The following is a 17,724-nucleotide window of genomic DNA, read 5'->3' as shown; positions in this document are numbered from 1 at the left end:
CCTTCCAAGGATGTTGCAAAGATCGGAAGGTCTGTATGTGACGACCCGGGGAAGTGTCTCATACAAAGTAAGTGCTCAAGAAACACCGGTTCCCTGATCTCTTCTTTCTGTCCTGCCTCTTGTCACTAGGGTTCTGGAAGTTATAACTAAATAATCCGCAAGAAAGGCTCTGTCCTGGATGGCCAGGGGTGGCGAAGGAAGGGCAAGGATTGAGGTGGGGGTGGCCAGGGCCCATAGTGGGGACTGAGATGGCTCCACACTGGGGAGGACGAGGTCAAGAGAAGGAGATAAGCAAAGAAGGGCTGCGCGAGAGAGCCTTGGCTCACTGTCCCGGGCGGGCCTGGGCTGCAGTGGGCTAGCCCGGATCCTGTTCCCAGGGTGTAGCTACATCACTTTGCACTCATGCCAGCCGGCCCTCAGCCTGGGAGGTGGAGGGGCACTTTGCACGGGCGGACACAGCAGAGCTGCCTCTCACGGGGACCCGGTGGATCCTGGAGGCAGAGAGCCTATCGCAACAGCACTGACGCAGCCTTCACAGCCTTCACTGGGGTGACCTAGCCCCTGGCCCTGCCGGGTGCCTCTGCATTCCCAACAGCCGGCCTCCACCAGAGGGAGGCAGGAACCATGTGTTTCCCAGGAGCAGTGATGGGATACCAGGACCCTCCCAGACACCCCTTCCCTGATCAGCCCACACCTGTGTTGATAGCTGCACCTGTGGCCTGAAGAGATTTCTAGATGGCTGGTGGTTCTCAGAGCCCCCCAGATTCTAGGCCTCTGTGGAAGGGACAGGCCCGCTAATGAGAGTAGAGCCTGTTCCCTGTTATGGGGCACTCAGTTTCCCAATGTGGTTGTCCCTGCTTTGAGAAACCAGCCGTAAGTGTGCATGCAGTGGGCAGGGAGGTGGGTATCAGGGCCCTACGTGCAAGTCTCAGCCTGACAGACTTGTCCCGTGAGTTCGGGTATCCATCTCCCTTTCTGTCAAATGTGGACAACCACACCAGCTAGGCCAACACTGAGGGAGGCCACGAGTGGGAAGGGTTTATGTGAGATCAAGAGGGCTGGACAGAGTCTTATTCAGCCCCCACCAGCCTCCAGACACCATGAGGACAGATGGAAAAGCAGGTGCAGAGTGGTCTTTGCACTTTGCACCCTCGAAGCAGAGGCCAGCCCGCTGTGACCTCTCTTCCCTTCTGCCCTGGGCAGCCACAGACTCCTTCTCCACAGGAGAGTACACACCCTTTCGAGGTGTGGTACCTGCTTCCAGGAGTGGGAGGTGGGCGGGGGGGGGGGGTGGGGGGAGGGAGGTGGCACAAGGTCTCAAGGGACTAAGTTGCTCTTCCTCACTTAGCTACCACAGGTCACCCTTCGCCAGCCAGTTAAGTGTCACCTGTGCCCAACATAACCCCACTCAGTTCTGAGAGGTGAACTCCTGCCCAAACTTTGGGTCCCATTACCCAAAACAGATGTGGGTGGGTCGGAACTGGGAGTGGAGAGACACAGGGACAGACCCCCGAGCAGCCCCTGGTGCTCCCTGGGCCATGCTCTGAGGAGGACAGAGGGGTTGATGCGGCTGTCACATTTGCATCCTGCTTTCCCCCATGTCTTTCACACTCTTTCACAGGGTCCCTGTTAGGGTCAGGACTCCGTGTTGCTCAAGTGGAGGTCTGGGGTGAGGCTGTGTCCACCCACTGAAACCAGGAATCCTTAGGGCAAGAGGTGGGGGTCCCTAGAATGGTACCAATCTCCCCTCCAACCCAGAGATCCTTTGTAGGAACGCGGTACCCAAAGAGGAAAAATTACTGGAGGCCTAGATGACATTATAAGTCATTTTCCTTTATTTTCTTAACATATAATGAAATTTTGATTCCAAAGAGACATATATGCAGAGAGACAGATGCAAGGTCTGGCACGCAGCAGCCAGAACCAGGCAGGAAGCGGGTCTGCCCCCCTCTCCCCTCCAGCACAAGCCTCGCCCCTTCTGGCTCCTGACCACCACGCAGGCAGAAACCGAGCAGCTGGGAGTAAGAGGGGTCAGTCTCGTGGTCCAGGGAGTAGCCAGAGACATGGCCTTGGTTGCTAGGCCTGGCCAAGTCGTTACCTCACTGTGGGACATTGGACCTCAGTTTCCTTATCTGTTAAATGAGCTAGAAGTCCCTGCTAGGGAATGGAGAAGAGAGTGTGTCGATGTCATGACGGGTCGGTGACCATTAAGTGTTACCTGGTTGTCCTGCTGCTTCCAGATAATCTGCAGATGGAGTTACTTGGGTTTTGTCACCATCATGGCGACAGGCATGCTGGGAGACCTGCTCTGGCCCTGATGGGATTGAACAGACCATCTAGACAGCTGCCCCCAAAGCAGACTCTGTCCTCTGAGGGGTCCGTGGGCTGTATTGGTAGCTACTTCATCAGGCCAAGGCTGAATGTCCCATCCAGGCAAACGAGAAGGGAAGGCTGTGGCCTGGGGTCACACGGGGAGCCTGGGCAGGTCACCCCCCTGCCCCACATGCCTCCAGCCAGGAGTTCAGCAATAAGGGGGGAATCTGCTCCTCCTCGCCTCTCAGCATCAGCTGGGGGCTTAGAAACCACGTCCCCCGGCTAAGGGTCCAGCAAGGGACATTTGCCTCTGTGGGCTGATCCGCATCGTGGTCATCTGTCCTTGGGCTTGGGGCTTCAGATAACCAACACACACTTGCATGAGCGTGACCGGGGTCTACACTGGCAGGAGGAAGTAGAGAATGAAATGATGATCGAGATGATGCAATGATACGTGGGAAAGGCCAACTAAAACCCCATGAAGGAACATGGGTGCTCCTCCTTCGGGCTCCCTCTGGATTATTCTGCGAGAGCCAACCCTGTCCCTGCGGCATAGGGGTCAGCCTTGCTTTCCTGGCAACAGGGGCCTCTCATGGCCTGGACCGTCTGTTGATCTCTGCTTTGAAACATGTATGCATATGGCCGTGTGTTCACACAGACGTAAACCAAGGCTCTGCACTTGGGAAAGAACCAGGGCAAGTGGAAGAAGAGGTGCTGGTCCGTACTACATCTTCTAGAACGCATGGAGTATCTACGCTTACAGAATAGAGAGGCCTCGGGCCCGTAGAGCTCTCCTGTCCCTGCCACTCTACAGATGACGTCACTGGGGTCCCCGAGATAACGGATGATCCCAAGATCAGGCAGCAAGTCTGGGCGTGGAGCTGGGGCTGGAGGCCAGCCTGCAAGAATGAAGCCCATCTGCCCCTTGCCCCCTACCACTGCACCTCCCGGGGGCTCCTCCCCTCTAAGCACCCTTGGGTGCAGAGTGCATGTTCGAGAAGAAGGAGGGCCGCGGCCAGAGGCACAAAGCAGTAACAGTGGGGCCCGAGACACCTGGAGCAGGTGAGCTGTTGAGCAACTCTGGGATGAGAAGGACTTTCTGGCACACCTTCCGTCACACTCTGAGGGGACAGCTTAGCAGGGTGGGTCCCTCTCTTTCACTTCCTCTGTGACTTCAAGGGAGTGAGTGATCGGTAAATGTTGGTTCCCAGGAAGCCCAGAGGCCAGGAAACAGAGAAAGAGAAAGAAAGTGATAGAAACAGCCCCAAACCAGGCTTGACCACGCAGTTCCGGAGGGAACTGGTTGGGAAGTGACGTTGGCCAGCTTGTCAGAGTGTCTAGGACGTGATTGCACCCCTCCCGCCCTCCGCCCGCCCCTGCCCACCCCCGCGTGGGTGCCCGGGCCAGGGCCTCTCTACTTGGGCTTCATCTCCACCCGGGAGTTGATGTCGTCGCCGTCCAGCTCATACTCCTCCACCTGGCCGCTGGTCCACACCTTCACGCGGTCCGTGAGGTCGCTGCTGCGGGGGGCCAGGATGAAGTCGTAGATGAGCACTGCGAGGGCTCCCCCGATGAACGGCCCGACCCAGAAAATCTAGGAACAGAGCAGGCCTGCTCAGAGGGCATCCACGGAAGGCCTCCTCTCCTGGGACACCTGCCCTGACGACCGGCGCCCCCCACGCCCCACCTTGTTGCACGGGCTCCCTCCCGCCCACACCTGGGGTTAGGGCAGGCAGTGCCAAACCCCAGTGTCCTGATGCCAGTGACCCCAGAGCTGGCCCAAGCCAGGGCTCTGGTAGTGGGCCGCTCCTTGCCTCTGTGTGCCCCAGCCCAGGGGGCCTGGTGTGACTAGACCAGCCCCTTCTTGAGGGTGGCCCCTGCCCCAACCTCCTCAGCTTCAGAAGGGCCACAGGAGTGTCTGGTTCGATAGAGTATGGCCTGAAAAAGAAACCTCGGCAGTTAAGGACGCTACATCCATCGAGCACTGACTCTGCGCTAAGCTCAACCTACAGGTGGTGAGGCAGTTTGTCCCAGAGGCCACCCGGGAGGGAGGGAGGCGCCACGACACCCCACTTTGCCGCTCAGGGAATGCAGGCACCAGGAGGGCCAGCAGCCTGCCCACGTCACACCGAGTGGGAAAGCGGCAGAGCCACGGTCCGGCCTCGCTCTCATGGCCACGCTGCTGGGATGTGGGCAGGCAACCTCCCGGCCTGAGGTGTGACCCCCCACCATCCCCATGTCAGGCCTTGCTGTCCCCATTTCCAGGCCTTGTCTGTCTCCCAGAGCCTCTGTGATGGGAGAGGACGCCGCAGGGTGGAGTTGGAACTGCCATTCAGCACCAAACCTTCCCACCACGTCCAGGGGACATCCCTGCGCCCCCTTACCCAGTGGTCCTTGAAGTTATGTGTGATCACCGAGGAGCCGAAGGACCGGGCGGGGTTGATACCGCAGCCTGTGTAGTCGATCTGCAAGGGCAAGGGCAGGAGGCCAGAGGGGGCAGAGAAGCAGAGACAGGAAGAGGAGACACAGAGACACACAGGGAGAAGACAAGGAGGTGACAATCAGACCCCGAAAGAGGGGGGCACACTGACCCAGAAAGATGGTCAGGAGGTCCCTGCGCTGCCCTCTCAGAGCAGGACCCTGTCCCCCGCACCCCTGCCCATGACAGGGTGCCTGGCCCTGTTCTCCCCATCCCCACCCGGGAAGACCCCACACTCACCGCCAGCAGGTGTCCCAAGGCCACAGAGAGGCCGATGGCCAGGGGACCCGAGCCCCCGAGGTCACGCCGCCTCCTGTCCGTGGTGGCCAGCACGCACAGCACCAGCTGCAGGGTGCCAATGATCTCGATGCCCAAGCCCTGACCGGAGTTCACACCAGGGGCCAGCTGTAGGGAAGGGAAACAGCAAGGTTCCGTGAGCAGGCGGGGTGGGGACAGTGTCCCAGGCCCCCCAGGCCCAGGCACCTCAGTGCCCTCAGAGCCCATCACATCAGCCCCCGGTGGGCGCAGAGGGGGCCAGGCCCACCTAAGCACATGCTGCTGGCAGCCAACACCAGGCTCTGTCCCCGTCCACACCTTTGAGGAGGTGCCACTCAGCTCTGGTACCTGCCTGCACCTGCAGCTCTGCCCAGAGGCGAGGGGAGCCTGGGATGAGGCCGGGCATCTGAGTCCGGCTCCAGCCGGCCCGAGGACCTCGGGGTAGCAGAGTGCCCAGGCAAGGGGCGAGCCCCACGCGTGGGAGGACACGGGCAGGGATGCTCATGGGAGCGGAGCACATGGGTGGGAGGGTCCACCTGGACACATTGCTTCACACCCCAAAAGTCCAGAACATTCCACCCCATTCCCTGCTCATCTGAAATCCCCTCCCCTCTCTCCTTGGGCCTCTCTCCCTTGCTCTCCGGCCCTCTGCCTCTCACCCCACCTCCCCTGGTTCTGCGTCTCTCCCATTTCTTCTCTGCCCTCCCCGTCTTCCCCTCCCTCTCCCTCCTGGACCAGCCCCCTCCTTCTCCCTGGCCACATCGGCCCCGCCACTACCGTCTGGCTGCCACTTGCTCTTGGGCCACTTTTAGAAACATGACTCATGGAAAAAGAAGGGAATGGGAGCTGCTGTGAGGTCACCCGAGCCCTCCTCCCCCTGCAGCTGCGCCAGGGAGACCCCTCGCCAGGGAGCCCCCTCGCCCTCCCCTTTGGGGGGGTCTCAGGGGCCAGGTGCACCCGCACAGGGGAGCTGCTCTGCATGGGCAGAGACCCACTGGCAGAGATGCCCGGATGCGGCCACGTAGGCCGCCTTGCCCAGGCAGAGCTGCTATGTCCCAAGGAGCCTGAGCTTGAAGTCTCATCCCAGGGGCAAAGGGGGAAGGAGGGGGTCCTCCAAAGCCAGAGGGCATTTTATAAAACCCTAGGTGGGGGGCCTTCCTCGGCCCCACTCCCCCACCCCCGAGCTTTCTCAGCCCCACCCTGAGGCCATCTTATAAGAACAATTCTCTTCCCGCTTTTGTCTGCAGTCCTGGGCCACAGGGAAAGTGACTCACATCCCCTCCCCTGTGAGGCAGCCCTAGCTCTAGGCCTTTCCTGGCGGACCCCAGAGCTGTGACCCCCCCCAGCCCGGCCAGCCCTCTGGGCAATGCCCAGTTCTCTTCCCATCCCAAGGTTGGGTGATAGGGGCAGAAGCCCTGTGTTCAGGTCCTGACTCTCCGACTTGCTGATGCCACAGCCATGGCCTTTCTGATCCTCAGTTTCCCCCATCTGTAAAATAGCTTTTCCCCCACCCACTTTCCAGAATGGCTGGAGTTTCAAAGGCAGTGGGGGTGGGGAGGGTCTTGGGGCGTTTGGGAAGGGCTGCAGAGGTGGGAGGGACCAGGACAGTTGTGGCTTTGTTCTGATTCTTTCTCACCTTATTCCCAGGATGGGGGGGGGGGGGGGGGACGGACAACCAGAAGGGGAAGGACCCTGCGTAGGGTTGTGGAGACCCGAGTGAGGCCTGCCTGGAGCGAGGACGGGCTGTGGAGGAGAGGCCGGTGAGACAGGGCCGACTTGTACAGATGCCCGTCACGCTCACACCTGCCGCACACTCCTCTTCTTGCTCCCTCTCCTCTGCTCCCCAGGCTCAGCCTCATTGCTCGCGGGTGGGAGTCCTGAAACCAGCCCTGGTTCTACGTGGCTCCTACCGCCTCTCCTCCCCCATCGCCACCATCTCACAGACGTGGCCTAGGCAAGCTCATCTCCTCCCTCAGTTCTTAACCAAGTCTGAGTACCCCGGCCCCTGCTTTGCCCAAAGGCACAGGTTTTCATGCAAAGTGAGCAGAACAAGGGGGCCAATGCCATGGCCAGCACTCTGAGTCCACAGGAAGCGGAGAGGGTTCCACCTTCCCCGGGGAACCCTGGGTTATAACCCCTTCCTGACCACCCAGAGCCTTTAGCTCAGAACCACATGGAGTTGGCGAACTTCCTCTCCTAAAACCCCTCACCACCACCACCACCACTAGGAAGCCTCCCCGATTGCTTCAGCGTCTACCGACCGCTTCTCTTCTGACCACCAATGCACTTGTGTGACTTACATCTGGCCAGACTTGATAATTCAGAACTGAGAGGGATAGTTAGGGGTCTGTTGACACTTGACGTCCAGGAAAAAGCAGGTAAAAATTCAAAACATGTTACTGTGCATAATCCATTAAATTTGAAGCAATTGCTTAAATAGGGCTAATCTCAGTTGTGGTCACTTATTATTAAAATATATATGTATATGTTTGCACATCCCCAGGGCGTTTTGCCCAGCCTAGGCCTTATAGGTCACTACTTAAGCCCCCTTCAAAAAAAAACCCAAAACAGGGGATCCCTGGGTGGCGCAGCGGTTTGGTGCCTGCCTTTGGCCCAGGGCGCGATCCTGGAGACCTGGGATGGAATCCCACGTCAGGCTCCCGGTGCATGGAGCCTGCTTCTCCCTCTGCCTGTGTCTCTGCCTCTCTCTCTCTCTCTCTCTCTCTCTCTCCCTCTCTGACTATCATAAATAAATTTTAAAAAAATTAAAAAAACAAAACAATCAGTTTTATGAATACAAGTGTGAACCACAGGATAATCCCCACATGGAACCTGAAGCATCAGAAAGAAGCAAGGCCTCCATTTTCACATCCTACCCATGTAAGCTCATGCCCAAGGCCCATTTCAAACCCCACCAACTCCAAGAAGCTTCCTCCGGCCCCTGGCTGGAACTTTCTGCGGCTATGTCATCACACTGTCCCTGAACTGCCTGCAACTCTTGCAGGGAAGTAAGCCTCCTGCCTTTTCTGTGGGTACCTCGGACCCCCGGCCTGGAAGCTTGGCGAGGACAGACCTTCCTGTCTCGCTGCCTAGACCTCAGAGGGGATACTAGCTGGGTAGTGACCGAAGTAGTAGATAATGCTAATTTTCTAGAACTTCCACCCTGTTTAGAGGCAGCCTGTTTAGAGGAAGCTTTCTGGGTTCAGGGCTGGTTTACTTGCTTTTTGGCTGGGAGGCCACAGGCCGTCATTAGTTTTTGTGGGTCTTATGGGGCAGCCCGTGCAAGCCTCTGTGAGATAATGGATGAGGAGGCTGAGTCCCCAGGAGGAATTAAGAAAGCCAGGATCCGGGGATCCCTGGGTGGCTCAGCAGTTTAGCACCTGCCTTCGGCCCAGGGCATGATCCTGGAGTCCCAGGATCCAGTCCCACATCAGGCTCCCTGCATGGAGCCTGTTTCTCCCTCTGCCTGTGTCTCTGCCTCTCTCTCTCTCTCTCTCTCTCTCTCCCTCTCTGGGTTTCTCATGAATAAATAAATTTAAAAAAAAAAAGGAAAGCAAGCCAGGATCCTTGTCCCAGTCAAGGATCCTGACTATCTACAGGTCCAGCCAAGGGACCTGGCTATTCCTAGCTGGGACTGAGGAGCGAGTGGAAGATGGCCCTATAGCTGCCAGTGTGACTCAGGCTCCAGCATGACAGGGGCAGGGGCTGTGTACATGGCAGGGCCAACCTCTCTAGACAGTACGCCTCGACCCATCCCTGCTGCCCGTGGACAGAATGACCAAGGTAGCTCCCTAGGCCCAGGGCCCCCACTCAGAACCTGGGCACCCTGGTGTCCCACCCTTGGGGAACAACAGCAGGTTCCAGAACCAAGCCTGGCTGCACTCTGAGCATCCAGTTTTGAAGAACAGGGGAAGGGAGACATTGAAGCCTGCCCTGCTCGCCCACTGCCTCCAGGACTCAGCACTCACAGCGAGGGGGACCTTAGTGGGTCCCTCGTGTCACCCCTTCCTAGGTGTTCCTGTGCGCAGGTACCTCTGGGTAGCCATGCCCTTGCCCGCCTCTGTGGATCTTTGTAGATTGGTATCTGCAGGATCTGGGGCTGATCCTATGGGTCCAGGTGGGATGCTCTCTTTTTCTTTTTCATTAGACATTAAGAGGCTTATTGCATCATAATTGAACGAAAAGTCTATCAAAGAGCTGCATGAATTCTAAACCTATAAGCACCGAACAAGACAGCCTCCCCCAAATGACAAAAATTGACAGTTTTAAGGCGAATCTGATCAATCCTCCACCAGCACGAAAGAGTTTACCGACCCCTCTCTTAGAAACAGATAGACTAAAGCAGTCAGACAATATAAAGAGCGCCAACAGGGAGGATTTGAGCCACCTGACTACCAAGCTTGATGTAAGGAAAATAAGTAAAGCCCTGCACCCCAAATTCGAGAATATCTGCTCTCTCTCTTGGCCCATGTGGACACCCAGACAAGCTAGTCGTGTATGGGCCCTGGTGGCCCACCTGTCTCTGAGAATCCCGATCACACAGGTGCCGTCTCTTACCACGGTGGGCTCAGTGTGTCAGGGTTGGGAGGGGGTGTCTCTGTGTGGAATGTGGCCCTGCCTGACCGTGTTGCGTGTTGGGTGGCACTTCTGGGTGTGCCATCCTGTCCCTTGGCATCGCACAGTTACACACAGGTGCCACCACTGCCTGCAGAGAGGGGCGGGGGAGGGAAGGGAAGGAGGTCCCCTTGAGGGACAGCCAGCCAGCTGCAGGTCTCAAAGGGCCCTCATTGGCTCCCAGAAGCTACTTCATCTTCCTGACAAGGAATAATACACAAAGCAATGGCTTCTCCTTCCCTCCCTCCTTCTTTTCCTTGCTCCAGGGCAGACCCCATCTTCCTGCCAGGGAAAGGAAGAGGCTCCACTGAGGAGCACCTACCACCACCCTCCTAGGACCGCAGGGCTGAGTGGCTCTACGGGGACCTGTGTGTGTGCCCAGGTGCCGTGCATGTGTGTGTGTGTGTGAGAGAGAGAGAGAGAGAGAGAGAGAGCGCGCCTGTGTAGAAGCTAGGGCCGGGCGGCAGGCTGGGGGCATGGGCCTGCCCTGCCCTGATCTGCCATGCAACCGCACAATCTCAGTGCCCCGGTGGCCTCTGTGTCCTTATCAGTAAAATGGAAGCGTTGGCCCGCACGGTAACCCAGGATGCCCCCCAGTCCCCAGGACCTGCTGTCGCCCTCCCAGCCAGGGTCTCCGCAGAGCCATCTGAACCGGGCTCTCAGTGTGGCCCACAGCCTGTCACAGGTCCTCCCTCCCAGAGCGGCCAGCGGCATATAGGTCACCTGTGCGCCCCCCCAGGGACAGGGAGCCTGTGGGCCCTCTGTGGCCCCTCCCCAGATACAAACTGCTCCTTGCACCGAGCAGACATCTGTTCCTCTCCAGTTGCCCAAGGGGTGGGATTTCAGGCCCTGAGAGGAGCTGCTCATGGGAATGGGGCATTTTCTAGTCTTTTTGGCCATCTTTTGAGTTGGGGGTTTTAACTCCACAGGACTGCAGCTCCTTGGTTATATGAAGACAGTCCCTTGCTTATCCCCCTGAGCACCAGTGTGGGGCAAGGAGAGCCCCCCCAACACCATTCTGGGGAGGAGCCCTGGCTGGGGGGGACAATGGCCATGACATTTTCCTCCCCACACCTGCAAGCGTGTTGACTCAGACCTGGCCATTCAGGAGCCCCCAGACCCACTGGTGCCTCCAGAGGGCAGGGACCACGGCCCCCAGGGAGGCACCGCCAGCAAGAACGGGGGCTCTTCGGGAAAGCTTCCCTGAGCCAGTCCCCACAGTGTGGGCATGAGGCAGGTTTGACCTGCCTAGGGGAAGCCCTGGTGGCTAATGCTGAAGGAACCCCCACTGGGTGGGGCCCCAGAGAAAGTGGGGAGCACTCGGGCTGAGCTCAGGTTGGGTGGGGGTGCTCCATGGAGTTGTCCGCACTGAGCAGTGTGAGCAGGAGGCTGTGCCCTGGGGGCCGGGGGGGAAGGCGAGTCCCCGCAGACTGAGCGCTCCAGCGGGGCACGTCCCTCGCAGGGCATTGCGCTTTCAGAGCAGGGGCTCCCGGAGTGAGCCCTGGTTAGGGCCGAGCTCTGGGGTGGGCCGCATAGGGCTGGCGAGGCTGCTCCAAGGGCCCTCACAGGGGAAACTGCCTCAGAATTTTCCGTGGTGAGGGAAGTCTCCACCACAAAGCTCCTGCCTCTCTACGCCCTCCCCCTCATCTGGTTCTGGCTGGAAACAGTAATTATAGGTCCCGGCTATGGCACCACCACCCAGCCCCCAGCCCCCTCTCCGGGCACGTCCATCTGAAAACTGGCCTTCCTTTCCCTAAGCTACCCCCAGCCCTGGAGGAGGCTGCAGAGGTTGGGGGGCGGGGGGGCCTCAACCCTGGAAGAACTCGGGGCCCATGCAGGCGACGGGGGCCAACAGGGAAGGGACGACCCGCCCACTCTGTGGTTGGGGAAACCGAGCCTCAGGAAACTGGGGAAGGGGAGAGTTTAGGGCTGAGGTCAGGCCCCGATGTAGCAGAGAGAAGCGGTCCCCAGGCTCAGGCCCAGAATCAGCAGGGCTGAGAGAAGACCCCAAAGAGAGAAGGCCTGAGCCCGCCCCACCCCCCTGCCAGGGGGGTGCTGAAATCACCGGCTGGGGGACCGCCAGGCATCCAGTCCCCTCTAGGACACAGGGAGACCCTGGCCCGAACCCCAGCCCTCCACTCTCCAGAGCCGCAGCCTCCCACGGGTCCCCCCACCCATCGGCCACCCTGACCTCCCATTGCCACCTTGCCTGTGCTCACACCCTTTCTCCGCCTGGAAGCCCCTTTCCTGGGCTCCCATTCAGGCTCCCGTGGCACCTCCTCCCTGAAGCCTTCCTGGCCCTCCTCATTGCTCAAAAGCAGACGTTCTCTTGCCGCCCTGACACCTCTTATCACACCTGCCTCCTGCCCCATATCGTGGGCAGCTGTGCGTGGGGCTTATCTTCCCCGCCAGGGGCCTTGGTCGGTCCAGGGGTAGGGAGCTGGTTGGTTGACTCAGCCCCTGGGGGCCCCCATCGGCCCCAGTCTGGTTAACAGGGAGCATGGGTGAGGGAGTCAGGAGAAGAATAAGAAGAGCTGGCTATGAGCGTCTTTCATTTCCCAGCGCCCAGCCACGCCCTGCCCGTCCCTGTTTCACAGATGGACTGGGCCACACAGGCTAGGTGCTGGCATGAAGCGCGGCAGCCTCTGACTAGGGCAGGGTCAGACGGGGCCACCGACCCCTGCCTCCGACGCTCTTCACTTTGGGTCGAAATCGAGGTTTGGCTCTTAGAACCACCCGGGATCCTCCAGGCTGGACAGAGGCCCGTGATCTCTCCAGGGCGTATCCTAAGCCCTGACTCAGTGAGAAGAAAGTTGTCCCCACCATGCCCCGGGGGACACCCCCTGACTCACCCCAACCGCTTCCTGCCTCTTCTTTCCCTATTTTTCTGAGGAATCTCCATGCCAACAAAGGTCTCCACCTAGATTTGGGCCAGGGTGGGGCCCGGGGCCCAAGGGGCTGTGGGAGCCTCCCTCTGAGCCTGGGGGAAAAAGTGTGTCACTTGCTGCAGAGACCCGTCTCTGCCTCTCTTGAGGCATCGGGGCCACCTGCCAGGAACTTCAGATGCCTTCACATCGCAGGTCCAGTGTCTGACAGGAGCCCTGGGAGAGATGCTTTCTGTTTCTAGGCCCAGACTTTGGAACCCCAAACCTCCCTGGTGTAGACAGGACAGTGCCTGCACCCCACCACAACACTCAGTAATCTTATGGTCAGCGAGGCCCCCCGTGGGCTCCTCTTAGCCAGACCCTCCTGGGAAGGGTGATAAACACAAGTCCCCAGAGTGAGCTTGCTGGTGGCTTAGGCAGGGCCAGGAATTATCTATAAAGACCTAGGCTCCTTCTTGGAGTCTCAGGATCCTCAGCTCCGGGAAACGCAACAGGTTAGCAGCAGACAGGACGTGAGCCCTGCGTGCTTGTCCCTGGCAGGAGCCTGTCCCTTTATCTCCCCCAGCTGCCAACCGCCCAGCCAGGCATCTGGGCGACTCTGCAAAACGGAGGCCAGAGCAGGGAAGGGACACTGGAGCAGGCTGTGGCCAGACGAAGATGCCACGGTAGGCGGCCACCCTCCCGGCACCTACCCGTGATGCCCGAGTCAGAACTCGACATCTGCCCACAGATGCCTGTCCTGCCTGTCCCTGGAGAAGGAGGGTCAAGACAGGGCAGGGGCCTGCGGACATTCAACCCCTCCCCAACGGGCACCTTTTTGCCACCGCCCGCCCTGCCCACCAAGCCGGCCGCAGCTGAACCTGACCCCACCCGGGGGGCACTCCCCGGGGTCACCTGGCCCTGCCCCTCTGGAGAGCCTGCCGGAGCTCTCTCCCTTCCACCCACCTCGGCCACCACGTTCTTCCCCGACTAAAGTCTAAACTCCAGCCCGCGGGCTAATCTTCAATCTTGGGCTGAGCAGCGGTTGGCTCCGTGAGGGGGCCAGGTAAGGTGTCACTGTGACACAAGAAGTGCTAATCCCCCCTACCCCGAGCCAAGGCCTCGCCAGCTGCCCTCTGCACCAGGCCTTACCAAGCCTCCCCGCAGCTGCAGCGCCAGGATCTGAACTTTGGCTGGGAAGCGGGACAACAATCGCTATAATCCCGGGCCGCCGTCTCTGGGACCCTGCCTCCCCGCCCCCCCCCCCCCCCCCCCCCCCCCCCGCCTGCCCTGCCCATGTGCAGGGCAGCCTCTATTCTGCAGATCTGGTTCCTCCCGTGTGCTCGTGCGCCGCTCCCCTGTCCCGGGAAGGCACCCTCCGAGCCTTCCTCAGCCTCTCTCAGGCCAAGCCTCCCCCTGCTGTGCGGTGGCCCGGGCTGGGTCTGAGTTTGCACTTGGCCGAGGGTCTGGAAAAGCCCAGGTCTGCGACAGCAGGCAACTGCCGCCAACGGCCAATTAGCTGTGCTAAGCGGCCCGGGAGGAATTCTTTGCAGCAGCCTGCCACCCACTCACCAACATCTGCTCACCATTAGTGCCCCCGGCCCGGACCCCATTGGGGCCAAGGGCAGTGGGCATGCACAGGTACACACGCACCCCCCGCCCCGCCACCCACTCACACGGCTGCACTAAGACTCGCAGACACCCACGGGAGCGCACAGCTTACACAAGCCCGGAGACCCATGCCAGCATCCACGTGCACACACGGTTCACACACACAAGCACACGTGCCACACCTCACGGTGCCCGGCGACAGAGAGTGGAGCCCAGACGGGAGGCGAGATGTCCCCACCCTGGCCACCACCCCTACTGTAATCCAGGAAAACCACCTGCAAACCAGCCAGAGAGTGTTTTCACCTGCCCCCACCGCACCCCCGCCACCCCGCAGCTTCGTCTAACTTCCGGGGACCAAGGAGCAGGAGGGGCTTTTTCCCTGAAGGCAGTTTGTTTGGTGACCTGTGTGAATGTGGGGTGGGCTGAGGGTCCGTGTGGCCGCCCATGGGTCCTGCTCATGCAGCTGCTGACCCGCGCCAATGTGCCAGGCACCTGGCTTCGGGGGGCTGGGGACAGCGGGCAGCGTGTCCCCAGAGTCCAGGCTGTAGGAAGAGGGAGCTGGCTTCCCCGGACAGGCGGAGCGGGGACCTAGAAGCTACAGCCGAGGGGTGAGGAGCTGCTGCCCCCCCAAATGGTAGCTGCCTCCAGAGCTAATTCCCCACGATAGAAGCCTGCAGGGGACACTGGCCGGACTATAATTCTCTGGGTCTCGGCTTCCCATGGTGCCTGGTAGGAAACGGGCTCCGGGCTGCAGGTGTAGCTGAGTTCCAGCCCCAAGTCCTCATGACCTCCAGCCAGTTCGTGCCCTCTCTGCTCCTCAGTGTCTCCATCTGCACAATGGGTGAGGATGAGACCTACGCCGCGTGTGCTCTGCTCCAGAGCCCAGCACCTGGGGCCACCCCACATACCTCGTTTCGGCCGAGAGAGTTGTCCGGAAGGGAGGAGGTGATGCCTGAGAGGATGGCAGTGGCCACGATGGCCCCCACGCACTGGGCGATGATGTACATGACAGCCCTGAGGATGCTGATCTGGCAACTGAGCAGCAGCCCCAGCGTGACAGCTGGGTTGAGGTGGGCGCCACTAATGTGGCCCACGCTCTGGGCCAGGGTGGCGATGCTCAGCCCGAAGGCCAGTGACACCTTCACGTTATCCTGGGCCGCACCTGCTGTCTGGTTGTTCCTCACCGGGTAGTTGAAGCCCAGGGCGGAACCGATGCTGATGAAGACGAAGAGGATCATGGCCAGGAACTCGGCCACCACCGCCCTCCAGAAGAGCTTCTTCTTGAACTCGCTGGCCATGCTGGCAGGGGGCTTGGCTTGAGACCGCTGCCTGGTGCTCGACTCCCTCCGAGAGCTGAGCCACAGCCCGGGCTGGGCCTATTTATAGGGCCCGGGGGGAGGAGAGGAGGGGGGGGAGCACAAAGGGAGGAAGGCCTCTCCTTGCTCCTGGCCCGCCCCGCACTGCACGGGCCTCCTCTCAGCGATGGATGCAGACACAGCTCTGCTGTCGGCCTGCCAACTTTTTTCCCTCCCTCCTCTCCCCCCTCCCTCCCTCTCTCCCTCCGCCCTCAGCCCTGCCCAGCCCGAGGAGGCAGGAGGCAGGCGGGAGGCAGCCACTGCTCTAATAGGCTTTGGGAAATTCCTCCAAGTTGGCCCCACTCAGGGGGCCAGAGAAATCCAGGTGTCCCCGCCCTATGTGCAGAGCTCAGGGGTGTCCACGGGCAGAGCCAGAAGCTCTGGATGGGGCAGGGTGGGTGGGCTGGACTCCGCAGGTGGACTTTGCCTTCCCGAGAAGTGGGGCACCATGATCCTGCTGGCCCGGCATCCCATCCCATCCCGGAGTGGCGTTAGTCTGGACAGCACAGGTCCAGGGGTCCCCAGGGGCATTCTGGGTCTCCCACACCCTGGCCCAGGCCTGGCTACCAGATGTCACCTTAGGGATGCCCCAGGGGCCCAGTACCACTGGCCAGGCCCAGTTGATGGGGACACAGAGGCATTAGGAGGCACAGAGAGCTTGTCAGTGGCCCACCCTGCACTCTGTGGTCAAGGGCAGGCCCGAGATAGGCTAGTAGCCACTCTGGGAGCCCTCATTGCTTCTGGAGCAATTAGAACCAACGAAATCAGGGCAGGTGGAGAAAACAGAGGCAGTTCAGGATTTTCCTCTCCAGGGCTGCATGCTGGCAGACCACAGAGGGGAGAGGGAAGGAATGGCCAGCTAGCCTGGAGACGGAGGCAGAGACGAGGGAAGGAGAGAGGACACAAGACAAAGGGAGAGGCAGAGAGACAGAGTCAAAGGGCAAGTGAGACAGAGCGAGATCTCAGGCCAGGCTGAGGAGGAGAGACAGCCAGGGAGCAGAGACGGGAAGAGACAAACCTGACAGAGGAGACGCCACTGGAACCAGCAGAGGCACGATGCAAGAGGGGAAAGGTGGGGTGGGTGGGGAAGAGGCCGGCCCGCAGACCCCTGCCCCCAGCCCCTGCCCTGCACGCCGCCAGCCAGAGGCCCGACAGCAGCCGGTAAGCTGTGCAGGCGCCCGGACTCCCCCAGGCAGGGGGCTCCTGCCGGCGGCCTGCCCAGGCGGTGTGCAGTGAGGGCAAGAGCAGCCAGGCGGGGCCGGGAGGGGGGCGAGGCCAGGCCCGGGAGGGAGCGGCCCTCTCTGGGCCTCTCCTCCCACCTCCCGCCCGCCTCCCCGGTCCCCCACGGCTGTGTTGGCGTCTCCCCATTTTACAGCTGGCAGATCGAGGCCCAGCCAGGAAAGGACATCCCTGAATTCTGCATGCGCCCGGGGCGGGGCCAGGATGAGCCTGTGGCCCTTACGGCTCCCTCCCGAGCCCACCTGCAGTGCACACCCTGCAGTGCACACCGCAGCCACCAGGGATCAGCCTGGGATTCGCTGGGAGCAGGAGGCCCACCGGGGGTGGAGGTGGCGTAGCTGTGGCCACTTAAGTACACTTGAGTGCCTGTAAGTACAGGATGGAGTGGATGCGAGGCAGGGAGTCCGTACGGTGGCCGGTGAGCCCTGCGTGCTCCCAAAGCCCCAGTGGCCAGAGGTCATGTGTGCCTTATTAACCATCCAAGAGAGGGACCCAGCCAGACGGGGCCACTTCCCAGAACTTCCTCCACTTCCTTTCTTCTGGGCAGCACTTGTTGCGCTGTCCACACCCCAGGAGTCTCCTTCACGCCCTGGCCCTGGGCATTCAGAGTGTCCAGGATCCTGTCCGCTGAGCTTCCTGGCCCCGATGGGGCCCACGTCTGTCCCTGCCCTCCAGCTGGTGCAGGGATGAGTTGAGGACTCAGCTTGGAGGCAGCAGGCGGAGGCCTGGCACTAGACCCACAGGGCCAGGGGACTCAGGCCAGCGTGGGGGGTACGGCATCTCAGAGGCAACAGGAGCCTGGGCACACTGCGGCTTCAGCGACAGGGTCCACGCGCCAGGTCAGGGCCCACAAAGCTGAGGATGCTCGATGTGCCACTATGCACAAGGATGAGAGTCACGTGGGGTGTACTAATTTATTCACCAAATATTTACTTAGCATGTGTCCTGTGCCATCCTGTTCTCAGCACTGGGG

General features: G+C 60.5%; 1 protein-coding gene across 1 annotated transcript; it reads right to left on the bottom strand.

Moving 5' to 3' along the window:
• Positions 1-1,812: 1,812 nt before the first annotated feature.
• AQP1 (aquaporin 1 (Colton blood group)) lies at positions 1,813-16,769 on the bottom strand. Its single transcript, XM_026019126.2, has 4 exons — positions 15,066-16,769; positions 5,033-5,197; positions 4,698-4,778; positions 1,813-3,907 (listed from the first exon to the last, which is right to left on the bottom strand). The coding sequence occupies exons 1-4, from the start codon at positions 15,453-15,455 to the stop codon at positions 3,728-3,730; spliced, it is 816 nt and encodes a 271-aa protein (XP_025874911.1). The 5' UTR covers positions 15,456-16,769; the 3' UTR covers positions 1,813-3,727.
• Between the last annotated feature and the right edge of the window lie 955 nt (positions 16,770-17,724).

Source organism: Vulpes vulpes, chromosome 7 (genome assembly GCF_048418805.1).
Source record: "Vulpes vulpes isolate BD-2025 chromosome 7, VulVul3, whole genome shotgun sequence".
NCBI classification, from domain to species: domain Eukaryota; kingdom Metazoa; phylum Chordata; class Mammalia; order Carnivora; family Canidae; genus Vulpes; species Vulpes vulpes.
Note: the sequence above shows the minus strand (reverse complement) of the source record. Positions and strands in the feature narration are given on the sequence as shown.

Bases quoted from the DNA above. Each gene is read 5' to 3' on its own strand.
- AQP1 (XM_026019126.2), bottom strand. From the start codon at position 15,455: ATGGCCAGCGAGTTCAAGAAGAAGCTCTTCTGGAGGGCGGTGGTGGCC. The intron at 5,198-15,065 runs GTATGTGGGGTG...CCTTCCCTACAG, and splicing joins ACTCTCTCGGCCGAAACGAG to CTGGCCCCTGGTGTGAACTC. The intron at 3,908-4,697 runs GTAAGGGGGCGC...CTCTGTTCCTAG, and splicing joins ATAACTTCAAGGACCACTGG to ATTTTCTGGGTCGGGCCGTT.